General features: G+C 37.1%; 1 protein-coding gene across 5 annotated transcripts in view; it reads left to right on the top strand.

Annotated features, from left to right (window-relative positions):
* Nucleotides 1-16,263, top strand: part of STIM2 (stromal interaction molecule 2) — a 178,736-nt gene that overhangs the window by 105,568 nt on the left and 56,905 nt on the right. For all 5 annotated transcript variants that reach the window (XM_067036315.1, XM_067036316.1, XM_059067729.2 and 2 more), the window contains exon 3: nt 11,596-11,710. In XM_067036315.1, the coding sequence (XP_066892416.1) occupies nt 11,596-11,710 (115 nt within the window). The remainder of the gene's footprint in view (nt 1-11,595; nt 11,711-16,263) is intronic.

Raw genomic sequence — 16,263 nt, 5'->3', positions numbered from 1 at the left:
TTTGCCTGTGAACCTAAAACTGTTCCAAAAAATAAAGTCTAAAAAAAATCATGTACTATTTTAGTACTATTAGTACTACTAATATTATTTGAATTGGAATCCATGGCAGATTTACAATGTTACAGTGATATCATTTAGTTTTGTGCCAGGAGCCATGTATAAAATTGTTGTATTTGTCTGTGATGTCATTATTTTAAGTTGCACATGCAAAAATCATTTTTCTAATTAATTAGTCTGATTAAAACTTGGTTCCTCGGGGCTTCCCTGGTGGCACAGTGGTTGAGAGTCTGCCTGCCAATGCAGGGGACACGGGTTCGAGCCCTGGTCTGAGAGGATCCCACATGCTGTGGAGCAACTCGGCCCGTGAGCCACAACTACTGAGCCTGCGCGTCTGGAGCCTGTGCTCCGCAGCAAGAGAGGCCGCGACAGTGAGAGGCCCGCACACCGCGATGAAGAGTGGTCCCCGCTTTCCGCAACTAGAGAAAGCCCTTGCACAGAAATGAAGACCCAGCACAGCCAAATATAAATAAATAAATTAATTAAAAAAATAAAAACTTGGTTCTTAATATTGGCAAGGGAAAAAGAATATCAGATGGAAGGAACTGTTCAATTATAGCTCTGGCTTTTATCTCTAGATAGTTTTTCTCTCCTTAGGAAGGTCTCTCACTGTTCACTGCTGTGATTGCCTGGCAAGCTTGTGTGTGTGTGTGTGTGCGCGCACGTGCACAGTTCTGTGTTTTTGTACTTCTCTGCACTCTTCTTTTTCCTTTATCTAACTCTATTATGGAAGTATGCCTTTCCTTGAGTTCCCCCAAAGCTGAAACAAATTTTGGATGCCTTTATATCCTTTAGTTTTGATTAAAAGAGTATATAGACAATAATATGCAGTTGGATAATTAGTTTATAAAGTCAATTTACCAGTTTGATTTTGTGGTTCCTTATATTTCTAGTTCCCTATTTGTCTCTTGCCTTATTTCCCTGTGTCAAAAGTCATTTTTGCTTATTACTGGTCATTAAATGAGTGTAGACTTTGGGTAATGAGTGCTGGATGGGGACTGGCAAGCTACAGAAGTTTTGTTACTTGAGGATTGTATATTTTAGGATGATTTTGGCTGCAAGTTATATAATATCTGAATTAAAGTAGCTTTAAAAGTAGGAGTTTAGCATTTGAAATTACCATAAGTCTGTGACCAAATGGTTTCAAGGTTAGTTCAGAAGCTTAGTGATGTGTAGGACTCTGTGTTAGCTTTTTTTCATTTTCTTGGCTTTCTGCTCATGCTACAAAGCTCCAAGTTTTGTATATCCTCGCATGATAACATCAAGAGTGAGGAGATTGGAGGGCTGTTGTTTTGCCTTTATCTCAGTCTTTCTTTCTTTGTTTTATCAGAGAGGAGTCCAACACATATTCCCAGATGTAAATTAAGTATGTAATAGTTCATGAAAGAAATAGAAATGGTTAGTAAACATGAGAATTTTAATCTCATTAAGACTCTAGGAATGCCTGATTTAATTCTGTGTTGTTCTTGGAAATTATCAGACAGTGCCTTGATGAATCTAGCTAACACCTTCCTGCATTAGGATAGGAGTTAACAGATAGTATGAAAATGTACATCAGAAGCTCTGATTGATTTGTTATAATTTTTTTTAATGTATTAGGCATATAACAGAGCTTCTAGTCAGCATGAAAAAATATACAAGGTAATCATACTCAGTGAACATAATTTTATTAAGTATCAGATTTATTAAATGTAAGCTTCTCTTTTTTTTTAAGGATAAATAGACCTTATTTTAAATGTTACCATGGTAGTACCATAATTTGTTTAGTAATTCTCCTAATTACTGGCAGTTTGGGTGTTTTCAAATTTTTATTGTTGGTTAACAATATTGCAGTGAAAGTTCTTGACCTTTTTTATAGTTTTGGGAGTGTTGCTGTAGGATAAATTCTGAAAAGTGGAAATTCTGAGGTAAAAGCAATGAGCATTTAACATTTTAATTGATTTGCTAAAATTATCCTCCAAAAATGTTGTTCTAGTTTGTACTCCCACAGATGTATGAATGTGCCATTTCCTACACATCCTGTACAGGCTTTGTGTTTTTTTCCACCAGCTTTATTGAGGTATAATTGACTTACAATAAATTACCTATATTTTTCCCATGTAGTTACATTTCCAGCAATCTTTCTTCTGCTTATAGGGCTTTAAAAACATTTCTAGTGGTATAGGACTTCTTGTCTGAACAAACTCTTCTGGTGTTTGTATATATGAAAAAGTTTTTATTTTGCATTCATTTTTGAAAGGTGCTTTTGCTAGGTAAGAATTGTAGGTTAACAAGTTGTTTTTTTCCCATACTTTAAATATGCTGCTGAAGTATTCCTTGGGTTGTATTGTATATGATGAAAAGTCTGCTATCCTCCTTTTCTTTCTCCTGTACTTAATGTGCCTTTTTTCCCCTCTTCTAGATGCTTTTAAGATACTCAGTTTATCCCTAATTTAAAGCTATTTGACTGTGATGTGGATTGGTGTAGTTTGTGTCTCTTGTCTTGAGGTTTATTGATCTTATGGAATCTATAGGTTCATAGTTTTAATAAAATTTGGAAAAATTATAGCCATCATTTCTTCCAATAAGTTTTTTTGTCACTCTTTCTTGGTTCCTCAGGGACTCCAGTTACACCTGTGTTAGTCTGCTTGAAGTAGACCCACGGCTCATTATCCAATTTGGATAGTTTTTTTTAAAAAAAAATAATTTTGTTTTTGTTTTTTAAGTTTATTTTTGGCTGCGTTGGGTCTTCGTTGCTGTGTGCAGGCTTTCTCTCGTTGTGGCAAGCAGGGGCTACTCTTCGTTACGGTGTGCGGGCTTCTCATCGTGTTAGCTTCTCGTTGCAGAGGACAGGCTCTAGGCATGCGGGCTTCAGTAGTTGTGGCACGTGGGCTCAGTAGTTCTGGCTCGCTGGCTCTAGAGCGCAGGCTCAGTAGTTGTGGCGCACGGGCTTAGTTGTTCCATGGCATGTGGGATCTTCTTGGACCAGGGCTTGAACCTGTGTCCCCTGCATTGGCAGGCTGATTCTTAACCACTGTGCCACCAGGGAAGTCCCTGGATAGTTTCTAATGCTTATTGTATTTAACTTTGCTAATATTAGTCTGCCATGTTTAATCTGCCATTAATCTCATTTAGTGTATTTTTCATCTCATTCATTGTAGTTTCATGTTTAGGATTTTGATTTGGGTCTTTAGAAAAGAACTTTAAACATGTCTCAATTAACATGCTTAATATTTACCCTAACTTAATTATCTAGAATATAATTGCAATAGTTATTTTAATATGTTTGTTTACTAATTCTTTCATCTGTGCCATTTTTTGACTGGTTTTAACTGATTTTTATCCTAATTTGAGGTTGTATTTTTCTGTATCTTTGCATGCCTGGTAATTTTTCATTGGATGCCAGACATCATAGATTTTACCTTGTTGGGTGTGGGTATTCCTAGTTATTCCTATAAATGTTCTTAAGCTTTGTTCTAGGACAGGTTTAAGTTACTTGGGAACAGTTTAATCCCTTTGACTGGTACTTATGAGCTTTTTAGGCAAGACCAATGTGGAGCTTAGTCTAGGGTTAATATTCCCTAGTACTGAGGCAAAACCCTTTTTAGTATTCTACCTGGTGACCCACAGATTACGGTTTTCTACTCTGTCTTGTAGGAATAAGCACCATTCCCTGCCCTGTGAAATCTTCAGGGATTGTTTTCACTAATTCTTTGGAGTGTCTTTTTTCTTTGGCTTGCTGTAGCTTCCTTGCATGCATGAGCTGATCAGTAGTCAGCTAAAGACTCAAGGCACTCTTTCTAGATATCCAGGCTTCTCCCTCTGTGCAGCTCACTCCTCTCTGGTACTTAGTCCTGTATTCTCTACCCTCCCTTAGTCTCCTCAGCCTTTCAGTTCCATCTCTTCAACTCAGGACTGCCAGTCTCTGCCTGGGTTCTCTCTTCCTGCTCTTTGTTCTGGAAGTTCTCTTCAGGAACTAATTTAGGGCAGCCATAGGGCATACTTTGTTTCTTGTCTCTCAGAGATCATTGTAATTTGTTGCCTAGTGTTCAGTGTCTTGAAAGCTGGTGTTCCTTATATTTTGTATGGGTTTTTAGTTGTTTTGGGGGAGGATGGTACATCTGGTCTCTATAATTTCATCTATGGCTGGAAATGTAAGTTCTGACTTACTAAATTTTAGCCAAAAAAACCAGAAGGCGATTTTTTTGTTATGTCTTGAATGCTTATCACTACTTAAGTGAAATTCACATATTTGTGTTAAATTTGAATGACTTTATATATATTACTGATGTTATGCTGATTGGATATAAGTTTAATTTATGTGATCTTATGAGTATTGATTACATACAAATTCATGGATGGCAGAAAGAAAGGTATGTAGGTATTTGGGTGTTCAGAGTTCTGGAATCTGAGACCAAATCCTAATGGTAGGTTTTGGCAGAGGAAACTAAGGCCAATACTTGACTTTGGTCTATCTCTGGTTGGCACAGTATCTACCTGTTTTAACTGTAGTATATATTGTCACCATATATTTGTAAAGCTATGCTCTCTTTTTTATCATTATAACTTTGTGAGATATGTTTTACCTTTTATTTTCCAAATGAGAACACAGAAGGTAAGTCATTTTGACTCTTACTTTTGTGTTCTTTTTAATGACAGTACGGTGCTATTTTTCTTTTTTAAACTAGTAGACAGACTGATGGAATCATGGGTAATTTTGTTAGCGATTTTTGGATTACAATCAATAATAATCTTGAAGAATAACCATGATATAGGTCATGCATTGGTTTCTGTAAAACAAATGGCAGGCTGACTTCGGTTGATAAAAACGTTGTGGGGCTTCCCTGGTGGCGCAGTGGTTGAGAGTCCGCCTGCCGATGCAGGGGACACGGGTTCGTGCCCTGGTCCGGGAGGATCCCACGTGCCGCGGAGCGACTGGGCCCGTGAGCCATGGCCGCTGGGCCTGCGCGTCCGGAGCCTGTGCTCCGCAGCGGGAGAGGCCACAGCAGTGAGAGGCCCGCATACCGAAAAAAAAAAAAAAAAAACGTTGTGTTTTACAAGTTTCTTTGTAAATTAGTTGTTTGACTCTGTCTATGGGTCATCTCTCTGTCTGTTAACTGATCCATCAATTGCACCAGTGTCATAAATAATGGTTAAGTTCTACAATTAGCTTTAAAAAGGCTATTATCTAGCTTAAATGGTGTTGACAGTAATTGTGGAACCAGTTGAACCCTGAGCTGTTCAGAGAACAGGATCCTAAGGAGGTCATCATTGGATTTATTATTGCAGGTAAACTGGGGGTTGACTGGTGGATTTTTGATGTTGGAAGCTCAGGGAATGGGATTAAGGGCTGAAATGGTACTATGGCAACACTGCAGGGAGTTACTGTGATGGGAGGTGGAGCAGAAATGTAAAGTTATGCTTGTATTGAAATGGAGAAACTATCCAAATCAGCCTGAAGTTTTCATTAGCATATAATTTAAATGTTTGAATTTAGGATCTGAAGAAAATTTTTTCAGATGTTAAATAATTATACTGTTTTCTTTCATTCTTAACTGTCATGAAAACATATACCAGTTTGCCTGTGTTCTCTTGTGTTTTTGTCATCATCCATCTTAGATGATAAGATCAAAGTTATTAAAGCAAGGAATGTCTTAGTATACTAGAAATAGCTCACACTTCTGAGTGTTTATTATATACCAGGCACTGTTCCTTACACATCATATGATCACAACCCTTTGATGTATAACTTTTATTACCATTTTGCTGATGAGAAAACAGGAGCACAGAGCATAAAGTAACTTACTAAGGTCATATGACAAATAGTAGATTTGGGATATCTGTGTTGTCTGGAGACTGAGTCTGTGCTCTCAGTCACTGTGCTGTTTGTTTTAACAATTTTGGGATGAAGAGAGAAACAGGCAGCTCATTCTTAATGTTATGTTATCATTTCTGAGAGTTTGGGAATCAATGAATTTTTACAGAATATCCAGGTTTGGATGGTGGTGAAGAACTTAAATTTTAGAATTATTTAGAATTTACTTTCACTATTAGGTCTCCTAAATAGGTATATACAAAATAGAATAAATTGTTAACCCTCTCATTGCCTTAACTTTTTCATTTTTAAAAGTTGAGATTAACAGTAGTTAACCTTTCTTGTTATGCATTCTTTCCCCTCTGAAGCATTATGCTAAGCTATTTTAGTATTATTTTCAAGACAGGAAGACCCTGGAATTTTTTTCAAGGAACGCATTTGCTTTGACTGACTCACATATCAGACCTTGGATGATATGTGTTCTTTTGATGACAGGTGTCCTTTGGGAAAGTCTCTGCTTACATTGTCAGTGAAAAGACTGGTTTTCCTCTCCATCTCTGTGTTACGTATTTTGTTTCAGAATATATGAAATGGTACTTTAAGAGTATTGGGCAATCTTTTCTTCATAAATGTCTAAAATTCCCCACAATGTGTATTAAACCTACCAATATAGTTGGGGTGAAACTCATTTATTTAGGCTTTAAACTTCAGCAGTAATAACATTGATATATAAAAACCAATTATTTTGGTTCAAAATATTTTTATTGTCTAATACTTATGTGCACTATGAATGCTTTTTTTTTTTTTTTTTTTTTTTTTTTGGTGAGACATGGGCCTCTCACTGTTGTGGCCTCTCACGTTGTGGAGCACAGGCTCCGGACGCACAGACTCCGCGGCCATGGCTCACGGGCCCAGCCGCTCCGCAGCACGTGGGATCCTCCTGTACCGGGGCATGAACCCGTGTCCCCTGCACCAGCAGGCGGACTCTCAACCACTGCGCCACCAGGGAAGCCCTGAACGCATTTTTAATTAAATCTTTTTCATAACCATAAGTAATGGGCAGTTTTATTTTCCTCACTGTACAGAGGAGAAATATGAGGCTAGAGAAAACATAAGTAGTGAAGTCAGATTTTGAATACAGTCTGTCGCTTCCAGAGTCTGAGTGCTTAACTGTGATGATAAATCACCTCTCCTGGGTTTTGAGGTCTTAAAATTGAGTATTTAAAAATAACAGAGGAAAGACATATTTATCATTGTTACATCATGGAAATCAGGACAAGAATTGTATAGCCCAGGCCTCCGGAGTAATTGAGACTGGAAAGTCATTGGGAACCGAGGCAGTTCTGGTGCTGTATCTTTCTGTGTGCTCACTCCTATCTCTTTTATTATTTTCTCTCTCTGCATATTGGCTTCCTCCATTCTCCTCACCACCTGGCCCACCTTGACTGCTCATAAAATGGTACCTTCAATACAAGTGTCTTTATTACCTTAAAAATCCAGAACCTTGGCCAAGTGACCCAACTTTTCATGATCTGATTTGTAGTTTCTTGTGAGAGAATTCTGTCATCCTGGTCAGGCTCTTGATTATTTTCTTCTGGGTCGAGTGTCTGTCCTTTGATCACATAGCTGTGGCGGGGGTGATAGGTTGAGGGAGGGGACACATTCAGGGATCTACATTAATGTTGTAGGTAGTTCTCAGGGAAAGAGGTGGAGGCTGAATAGTGTCCCCAAATATGTCTATATTAATATGTATCAGATTTTATTGAGCAGTATCATAAAAATACACAATACAAATATCAATACAAATGCAATAAATAGCATAAAAATAAAAATGCACAAATACAAAATATAAGTACAAATATAAAATGCAAAATAATATATATGTTACAGGTACAAGGAACTGAAATCGGTCTTTCAAAAAGTGACTTCCTGTAAGGTTGTGACAGTCAAGGAAAGACTGATGAACTGTTCTCAATTGAAGGAGACTAAAGGGACATGTGGACTAAATTTAACACATGGTCCTAGATTGAATCCTTTTGCTACAAAGAATATCATTGGGGCAACTGCACATATGGAATGTGTTCTGTGGATTAAATAGTAGGGAATATAGAGTATCAGTGTTAATTTCCTAATTTTTGTGGTCATACCATCACTATATAGGATGACATCATGTTTATAGGAAAACTTGCTGAATTATTCAGTGATAATGGGACAAAATGCCTGCAACTTACTCCCAAGTGATTCAGTTGGGGGGAAAAAAGCTTTTTGTTTATTCTGCAACCTTTGAAAATATTTCAAAATAAAAAGTAAAAAAGAAAAAAAAAGTAACTTCTTGAAACTGGATATGTAATTTCTTTAATGGTACCAGAAGAATTTATATAAAAGAATCATCTGGGTAAATGTTTTTGAAAAGAATATTCAATAGTCATTTATTTATTGAGCATTCCTTTATTTGTATTGTCAGTGCAGACTTTCCTGCAGTAGGTTTGCATAATTGGATATGTTTACTAAGGAACGCTACATTGTTTGCTGTACGTTATTTGAAGATTTACTTCATAGGATTTCAGATTCTATTTTCAGATTTCTTAATTCACAGATTTTAATGAATAAGAAGTATTTATAATTTGCTCATGCATTTTCAGTTATTGGTGACTCTGCAGTTTCCTGTGAAGTTTTAAAAAAGTGTGAACAGTCAGAATTGTCTGCTCCTTTGTAGGATATTGGTAAAATGGTTTAATGGAAGCTAATGGTTTGTATTGTATTTGGTTTAAGTTTTTCCAACTTAGTGTCAACATGAAGTAATTCTAATTATGGTGCTTTCTAGTCATATTTTATGATCAAAATGTTGAAGATATATTAGATATAGAGTATACTTTTGTTATATGAATATACTTTTGTGTTATTTCGAGGGTCATATTTTATTTTATTTATTTATTTATTTATTTTTGCGGTACTCGGGCCTCTCACTGTTGTGGCCTCTCCCGTTGTGGAGCACAGGCTCCGGACGTGCAGGCTCAGCGGCCATGGCTCACGGGCCCAGCCACTCTGCCGCATTTGGGCTCCTCCCGGACCGGGACACGAACCCGTGTCCCCTGCATCGGCAGGTGCCACCAGGGAAGCCCGAGGGTCATATTTTAAAACAGAAGTATGTATTAATTTTTGAATGATAATTCCAGAGAAAACATAATTCAGTGTATTTATTTAGTTTATGCTCAACTTCCTTAGGAGTCAGACAGTTCTTTTACAGCAGATGTACTATAGATATCTTTATAAGCTTTTTTGTTGTTTTTTTATATCTTAATTATTTTGTTAAGCACATGTTTTGATAGATACCTATACACTCATTCTAGGCTTTCTAGCATAATTCAGTAGCTAGAATGCCACACCTAGTTTATATATGGTAATTAGCTTTATTTTCTGAAATATGTTGATCCTAAAGCCACAGAACTCTACTTCTGGGCTCTTTGTGTTCAGGTGGTAAAAAGAATTTCCTAGGTCATTGTTTTTTTTAATCTGTCCCATAAATGAAACAGTTGCCATTTGTTCCAACTGACTGGACCATTTCTAAGACAGGCTTCCTCTCTGCTCTGTCAGTCATCATGTTTTTCATTCTAGAATTTCTCTCTAACTCTTGGATCTCTTCCAAGATAGGGGCAGTTTCTGAGAATCTCAGTGGCAGATATTTTCCAGGTATATCTACAGGTTTCTAAAAATGTCAGTCAGAAGAGGAAGAGGGATGGGCAGAAATAGGGAAATAGAAAATGGGAAATAGAAATAGGAGGAATGGAGGCAATGAGGCAGGTCCCCTTAAAAATAACTTTAAAAAAGGGCATTTAGGGGCTTCCCTGGTGGCACAGTCGTTGAGAATCTGCCTGCCAGTGCAGGGGACATGTGTTTGAGCGGTGGCCCAGGAAGATTCCACATGCTGCGGAGCAGCTAAGCCCGTGTGCCACAACTGCTGAGCCGGCGCTCTAGAGCCCGCAAGCAGCAACTACTGAAGCCCGCGCACCTAGAGCCCGTACTCGGCAACAAGAAAAGCCACTGAAATGAGAAGCCTGTGCACCGCAGCGAAGAGTAGCCCCCGCTTGCCGCAACTAGAGAAAGCCTACGCACAGCAACAAAGACCCAACACAGCCAAAATTAATAAATTAAAAAAAAGGGGGGGGCATTTAGGACAAAAAAGAGTAAGGCATTGTTTAGAACAATATAATATACAAGTGCTAAAGTGGACCTTCTAGATTAGTGCTTTCCACATTACCTCTATGGTGAAGAACCAGATATTTTGTTACCAGTTCGTTATGGATAGGACTTACATGGCAAATACATTTACCTCATGCTTGGGGTCAAATTCTTTGAAAGCATTGTCTAATTGCTATAAAGGTTTCTAAATTCTGAAATTTTTTCATTCCTGTGTATATTCTACACCAGTGTCAGTTTGCTGATTGACACTAGTCTGCTGACCACATGCTGAGTAGTGGTTTTTTTCCTAAAACTTTGTTTCTTCATTTGTACCCAAGGTTATTTAGCTTAGAAAAGTGAAATGATTTTCTCTATATTTCTCTACAGCTACTAAATTTTTCTTTTTTAGTTTCAGTAGAGAACAACTCTACTCAAAAGTAAAATTTGGTCTTTTATTTGAGGGTGATGTTCATTGTCAGTATATAAAAGTCAGAAAAATATGCCTCTAGGGTTTGGAGCTCTAAGAGATTTCTACTTTCTGCATTATGGATTTCTGAAATAAGCTTTTATATGATCTTATAATTTTGGAATCAGAAAAAAATTAATAAAGATACCAAGTAAAACACTATCAAAGCAAGAAAGATCAGAAATATTGAGGTAGAAAAAGCATAATAATTTATAAAAGCTATTAGTTTTATATAATTAGAGTATTGGGTTGATATGGGGAAAGTGTCACGAGTTAAGGCCTAAAAGATTATCAGGGACAAGATTGGGAAATGGTATGTAATTCATAAAAAGTTCGCTTTTTATTTGCTAGACAGTGAAGGGCAGTTGGAGAATTTTATATAATGAAGCAATATGGAGTAGGTTGGTTTTTAGCAAAGAATTTTTAGTGTTTTCTCTCTGTATATACTTTAAAGTAAGATTAATAGAGGATCTACTTCAGTTTTGTAAAATACTTTAGTTCTAAACACTGTAATCATGTCTTTCAACTATAAGTAATGACTTAAAAGGTAGAAGAACAGAAATACGTTGCAGTAATTGAGGTTAGTATTTAGTGTGTTCTGAAATGCCCCTGTCACTAAGTATTTGGTAAAAATGTATAATAATTGAGGCAGTACATTATGCTGTTGAGCATAACCAAACTGCTTGGGTTGGAATCTCAGCTCTGACATTCATTATTTTTTCAACCTTAGGCAAATTACTTAACCTCTTTGGGCCTTGGTTTTCTTATCTATAAAATGGCAATACATAATACTTATAGAACTGTCATGAAGTTAAATGTGTGTGTGTGTAGATATGACATATTTATTATATAATGTGCAATAGGACCTGATAAATAATAAGTTAAATAAGTACTTTTACTGCTGCTGTTGTTGTTATGATTAGAACACATCTCATTAAATTTCATAACATTTAAGAATAATGAGTATAAAATACCAAAAATGCACCAGTTATGATCAGAAAATTACCAGCTGCTGTATTTCACATTTTACTTTTTCCTGTTTATAGAGAATAAAATAGTGAATTTAAGTATACTTAACTTAGTGTTTTCTCTTTTATAGTTTATCAGAGAAGATATGAAATATAAAGATGCTACTAATAAACACAGCCATCTGCACAGAGAAGACAAGCATATAACTGTTGAGGATTTATGGAAACGATGGAAAACATCAGAAGGTAAGACTGTTTTAGTGGTCTGAATCCCTGAGCTGCTTTTCTGAGCTCACTAGTTGCATATGATTTACAAACAAATCAAAATAACATTTCTATGAGGATATTTATATTGTAGTAAATAATTGTTCCATTTTTTATTTTGAAATATGATTTTAATTTTTCTTAGGATTTATTAAAGGTCAGCCTGTTTTCAGATAATTTGATACCTTATACTAGAATAAATAAGGTAACGCATATCTAAGAGCTTAAAGTTGTAGAGCATTGTTTCGTCTGTTATAAAAGGTTTGTCAAATAAACATGTGGATACCAAAGTTTAATTTTTTATTATTATTTATTTATTTATTTATTTATTTATTTTTGGTATGCGGGCCTCACTGTTGTGGCCTCTCCCGTTGCGGAGCACAGGCTCCGGACGCGCAGGCGCAGCGGCCACGGCTCACGGGCCCAGCCGCTCCACGGCATGTGGGATCCTCCCAGACCGGGGCACGAACCTGTGTCCCCTGCATCGGCAGGCGGATTCTCAACCACTGCGCCACCAGGGAAGCCCCAAAGTTTAATTTTTTAAAAAAATTTATTTATTTTTGGCTGTGTTGGGCCTTCGTTGCTGTGCGTGGGCTTCTTCTAGTTGCGGCAAGTAGGGGCTACTCTGCATTGTGGTGTGCGGGCTTCTCACTGCGGTGGTTTCTCTTGTTGTGGAGCACGGGCTCTAGGCACACGGGCTTCAGTAGTTGTGGCACGCGGGCTCAGTAGTTGTGGTGCGCGGGCTTCAGTAATTTTGGCACGCGGGCTCAGTAGTTGTGGTGCACAGGCTTAGTTGCTCTGCGGCATGTGGGATCTTCCTAGACCAGGGCTCAAACCCGTGTCCTCTGCATTGGCAGGCAGATTCTTAACCATTGTGCCACCAAGGAGGCCCCACCAAAGTTTTCTTTTAAATTATGGAGAACAGTTCCTAAAGTCTTGAGAAGGCAAAGTCTGCTGATGATAAAGACTGCATGATACAGTTGTGTAATTTATATTTTATTCCTTTTTCTACCCTTAAGTCATCAAGCTGTCTTTAGGGTAGTAATTTTTTAGGGCAGGAAAAGTGTATGGCCTAAAACCTCAACTTGATCCCCAATTGTAGAAAGCTACATAAATAAAAAAAGTCTGTTAAGTTCTTTTTCTTTTTCTTTTTTTGGTAACAGTGTCAAACAAAATGTCTTTTTCCTAATTTTTCTATTCTTTTGTCAAAGTCAGGCAATTATATTGTAGCATATATTTTTCTCTGCCAGTTTGAATAGTGAAATGAAATTTAAAAGAATCTGGGACAGATTACCAAGTAGGAGTATGAAAAAAATAACAAAGTTTACTAGATTGTCAGTGGTAACATTTGGAAATGAAAAAATACAGGAAACTATTCCATCAACTCAGCATTTTTATTAATATAGAAGAAGGTTTGCTTGGGAGGGGAGGGATAAATTGGGAGATTGGGATTGACATATACACACTACTACGTATAAAATGATAACTAATAAGGACCTACTGTATAGCACAGGGAACTCTACTCAGTACTCTGTAATGACATATATGGGAAAAGAACCTAAAAAAGAGTGGATATATGTATATGAAAACTGATTCACTTTGCTCTACACGTGAAACTAACACAACATTGTAAATCAACTATACTTCAATGAAAATTTTTTTAAAAAAGGTGTTCTTATGTTTTTGTTTTCACTTTCTAAAAGAGGCATCTGATGATGCCTTCCCATCTGATGGGAAGAAGAAAAAGAAAAAGAAAGAAAAAGAAAGAAGGAAAAAAATACCACTGACTTTAATGAAAGATACATAGACTTAAAAAAAAACCTCTCCATTTCCCTTCCCCATATTATTTTAAAGTAATATTAACTTGGATAGGAATAGGAATAAATGGGTATAAGTTTCATGGGGGAAAGTGCTAGAATGGTCAAAAACTCAGTAAGACTATTTATATGAGATATCTCAGCAATATGTAGATATTAGTAAAGGACTTGGAGATCCAATGGAGTCTATGGCCACTAGTATATTTTAGATTTGGAGTTTGTGGTAAGATGAATGGAGCCCACAAAACTAACTACGTTTGAATGAAGGAAAAAAAAAAGATTTGACCACTTCTCACCACCTGTTGTGCTACCACCCTGGTTCAGCCCTCATCCCTTTCCTGGATAATTGTGGTAGCTGCCTGAGGGTCTCCTTCTGTATACTTGTGCTCTTTTGAAATTTGTTCTTCACTTAGCAGAGTAATCTATTTAAGATACAAATCAAATTTGCTCAATACCCTGTAATGGCTCAGAATAAAAGTTAAAATCTTTACAAAGATCTGTAAGGCTCTACATGATCTGTCCTCTCCCGCACCCTCCTCTCTTCCATTTTCTGTCTTTTCCATTTCTCTCACTCAATGTGCTCTGCCCAGATGGAATCCTTGCTGCAGGAATGCAGATGTCCTCCTGGCTAACTCGTTATTTCTTTTTTGGGCTCTTCTCTCCTTGAGGCCTACCCTGACCTCTCTATTTAAAATTGCAAATTGCAAACCATGTCCCCCCGCCCCCCTCTGGGTCGTTTGGCACCCTTGTTGATCCCTCTTACTTAGCTTCACACTTTATTTTCCCCATGTCAGGAAGCAGCTTCTAAGTTATAATATAATTGACTTATTTGTTATGTTTGTCTCCCTTCTGTCCCCTACCACTGAAAATGTTAGTCTCAGAAAGCGGGGTGGGGGGAGGTCTTTGTCTATTTTGTGCTAACTTATTAAATTCAAGGGGATTCTGTCCTTAAACCCCATTTTGATTTCCCACCCTGGTGAGTTTTGTGGGAGCTTTTGTTAACTATGGGAATGTTTGTTTGTTTGCAGCTTAAGGTCTTTTCAAGTTGAATAGCTTCTTAAATCTCTTTTTCCTAGGCTTTCACCTTAATTTCTACCCCCTAAGATTTTACCATAATGGTGGTGAGAAGATTTCCCCTTAAGTCTTCAAAGAGTTGGCCTAAATTATCTGCTTTATGCTTCCTTTTCTCCAAACCCCAGTCTCTTCCATAACCTTCTTAGAGGATTAGGGCTTGGGAGGAAGTGTCTTAGGGCTCCTACTAAAACAGCTGCATGGGAGGGAAGAGAGAGGAGAGTTGAGTGAAATAAACCCCTACTAGAAGCTTTATGGTGACCTGATTGATTTTCTCAGTGTCATTTTTCTCAATTGATTTTACCATGTCATCCTCTTTTTATTTATTAAAGGCTTCATGTAAAAAGGCAGAGCATTGTTGTTAGATCAGTGGTTTTTAAATCATAGCCCTGACAAGCCCCAGGTTTCCTGGAGGTATCTCAGGGACAGGGATAAATGTGTAGAGTTCTGCTTTTATTTGGTATATTCTATTTCTGTTTAAGATTTCTCTTGGGAAACAAAAAGTAATTCTTCTGAAAAGGTTTGGAAATTGTTGATAAAGAGATTAGAATGCAATAATATGTAATTTAAGTTTGTTTAGTTGAATATGAATATAGGTACATACACACATATATGCACACACATGCATACAGTCATATTTTGCCCGTCATTGTTGTGTCTTCAGTGCCTGGAGCAGTGTCTTATTTACTTTGATTTTCAGTAAAGATTTGTCTAATGAATTGAATGAATGAGTGTATAGTGCCCCATGAGCATTGGATTCTCAGTAATTCAGTTCATACTTTGAATACAGGCATTTCTGCCATAATGAAATATATGCATTCCTGGAAAACTTATGCTTTGCAAAATTATGAACATAAAAGTTAGAATTTATGGGGAAAATTGGGGTTGGAGCAGACTACTGAAAACCTTTGCAGTGTTGTAATCAGAGCACTAACAGTGCTAATAAAAATACAGGTAAAAGAGACTTGTTAAATTCCTAATCAGTAAATACTATAGTAGATATAGAACTTTACTTTAAAAAATAATTAAAGATAACTTATTAAAAAGAGGTATTAGGTAGGGTTGAAGTTGCTAAATTATGAAGACAAGGGCAATGTGCACAAAGATGAGAACTGAGCAACAAGCCTTTCTGAGAGCCTGTGGCCAGATTAAGCTAAAAGTAAGAAGGAATGGTGAGCAGACAGCATGTTCATAGCTTTGTTGTTCTGGTGTTCTTCATACTTTGTATCCATTTGCTGTTACTTGGTGGTGTAAAGTGATAACATGTGTGAAATGATGTGACTTTTACATTATATTAACATGATGCCTTTTTACCAGTTACAGGTAAGCTAATTCATGTTACAGTAGCAATGAAGCATAATTGGTTGTATCTGTTATGTGCTAAGCAGGCATTGGATCCTGGGTACTAAAGATGAATTAAATGCGTCTCTGGGCTATAAGGAGTAAGTAGCTGAGTGGGAAAAACAGAGTAAACAAATAATTACAACATGTGGTGAAATGTGTAATACTAGAAGAGAAGTAAGTGTAAGATATGAGGTAGCTCACTGGAAGGACTAATGAACTCTCTGATAGGATTATACACAGAAGGTGGTGTTTGCAGTAGGCTGTGAGGATTGACCAGGAGTTCTGGAAGGGGATAAGGAGGTA

Source organism: Kogia breviceps, chromosome 6, assembly GCF_026419965.1.
Source record: "Kogia breviceps isolate mKogBre1 chromosome 6, mKogBre1 haplotype 1, whole genome shotgun sequence".
Lineage (NCBI taxonomy): Eukaryota > Metazoa > Chordata > Mammalia > Artiodactyla > Physeteridae > Kogia > Kogia breviceps.
Note: the sequence above shows the minus strand (reverse complement) of the source record. Positions and strands in the feature narration are given on the sequence as shown.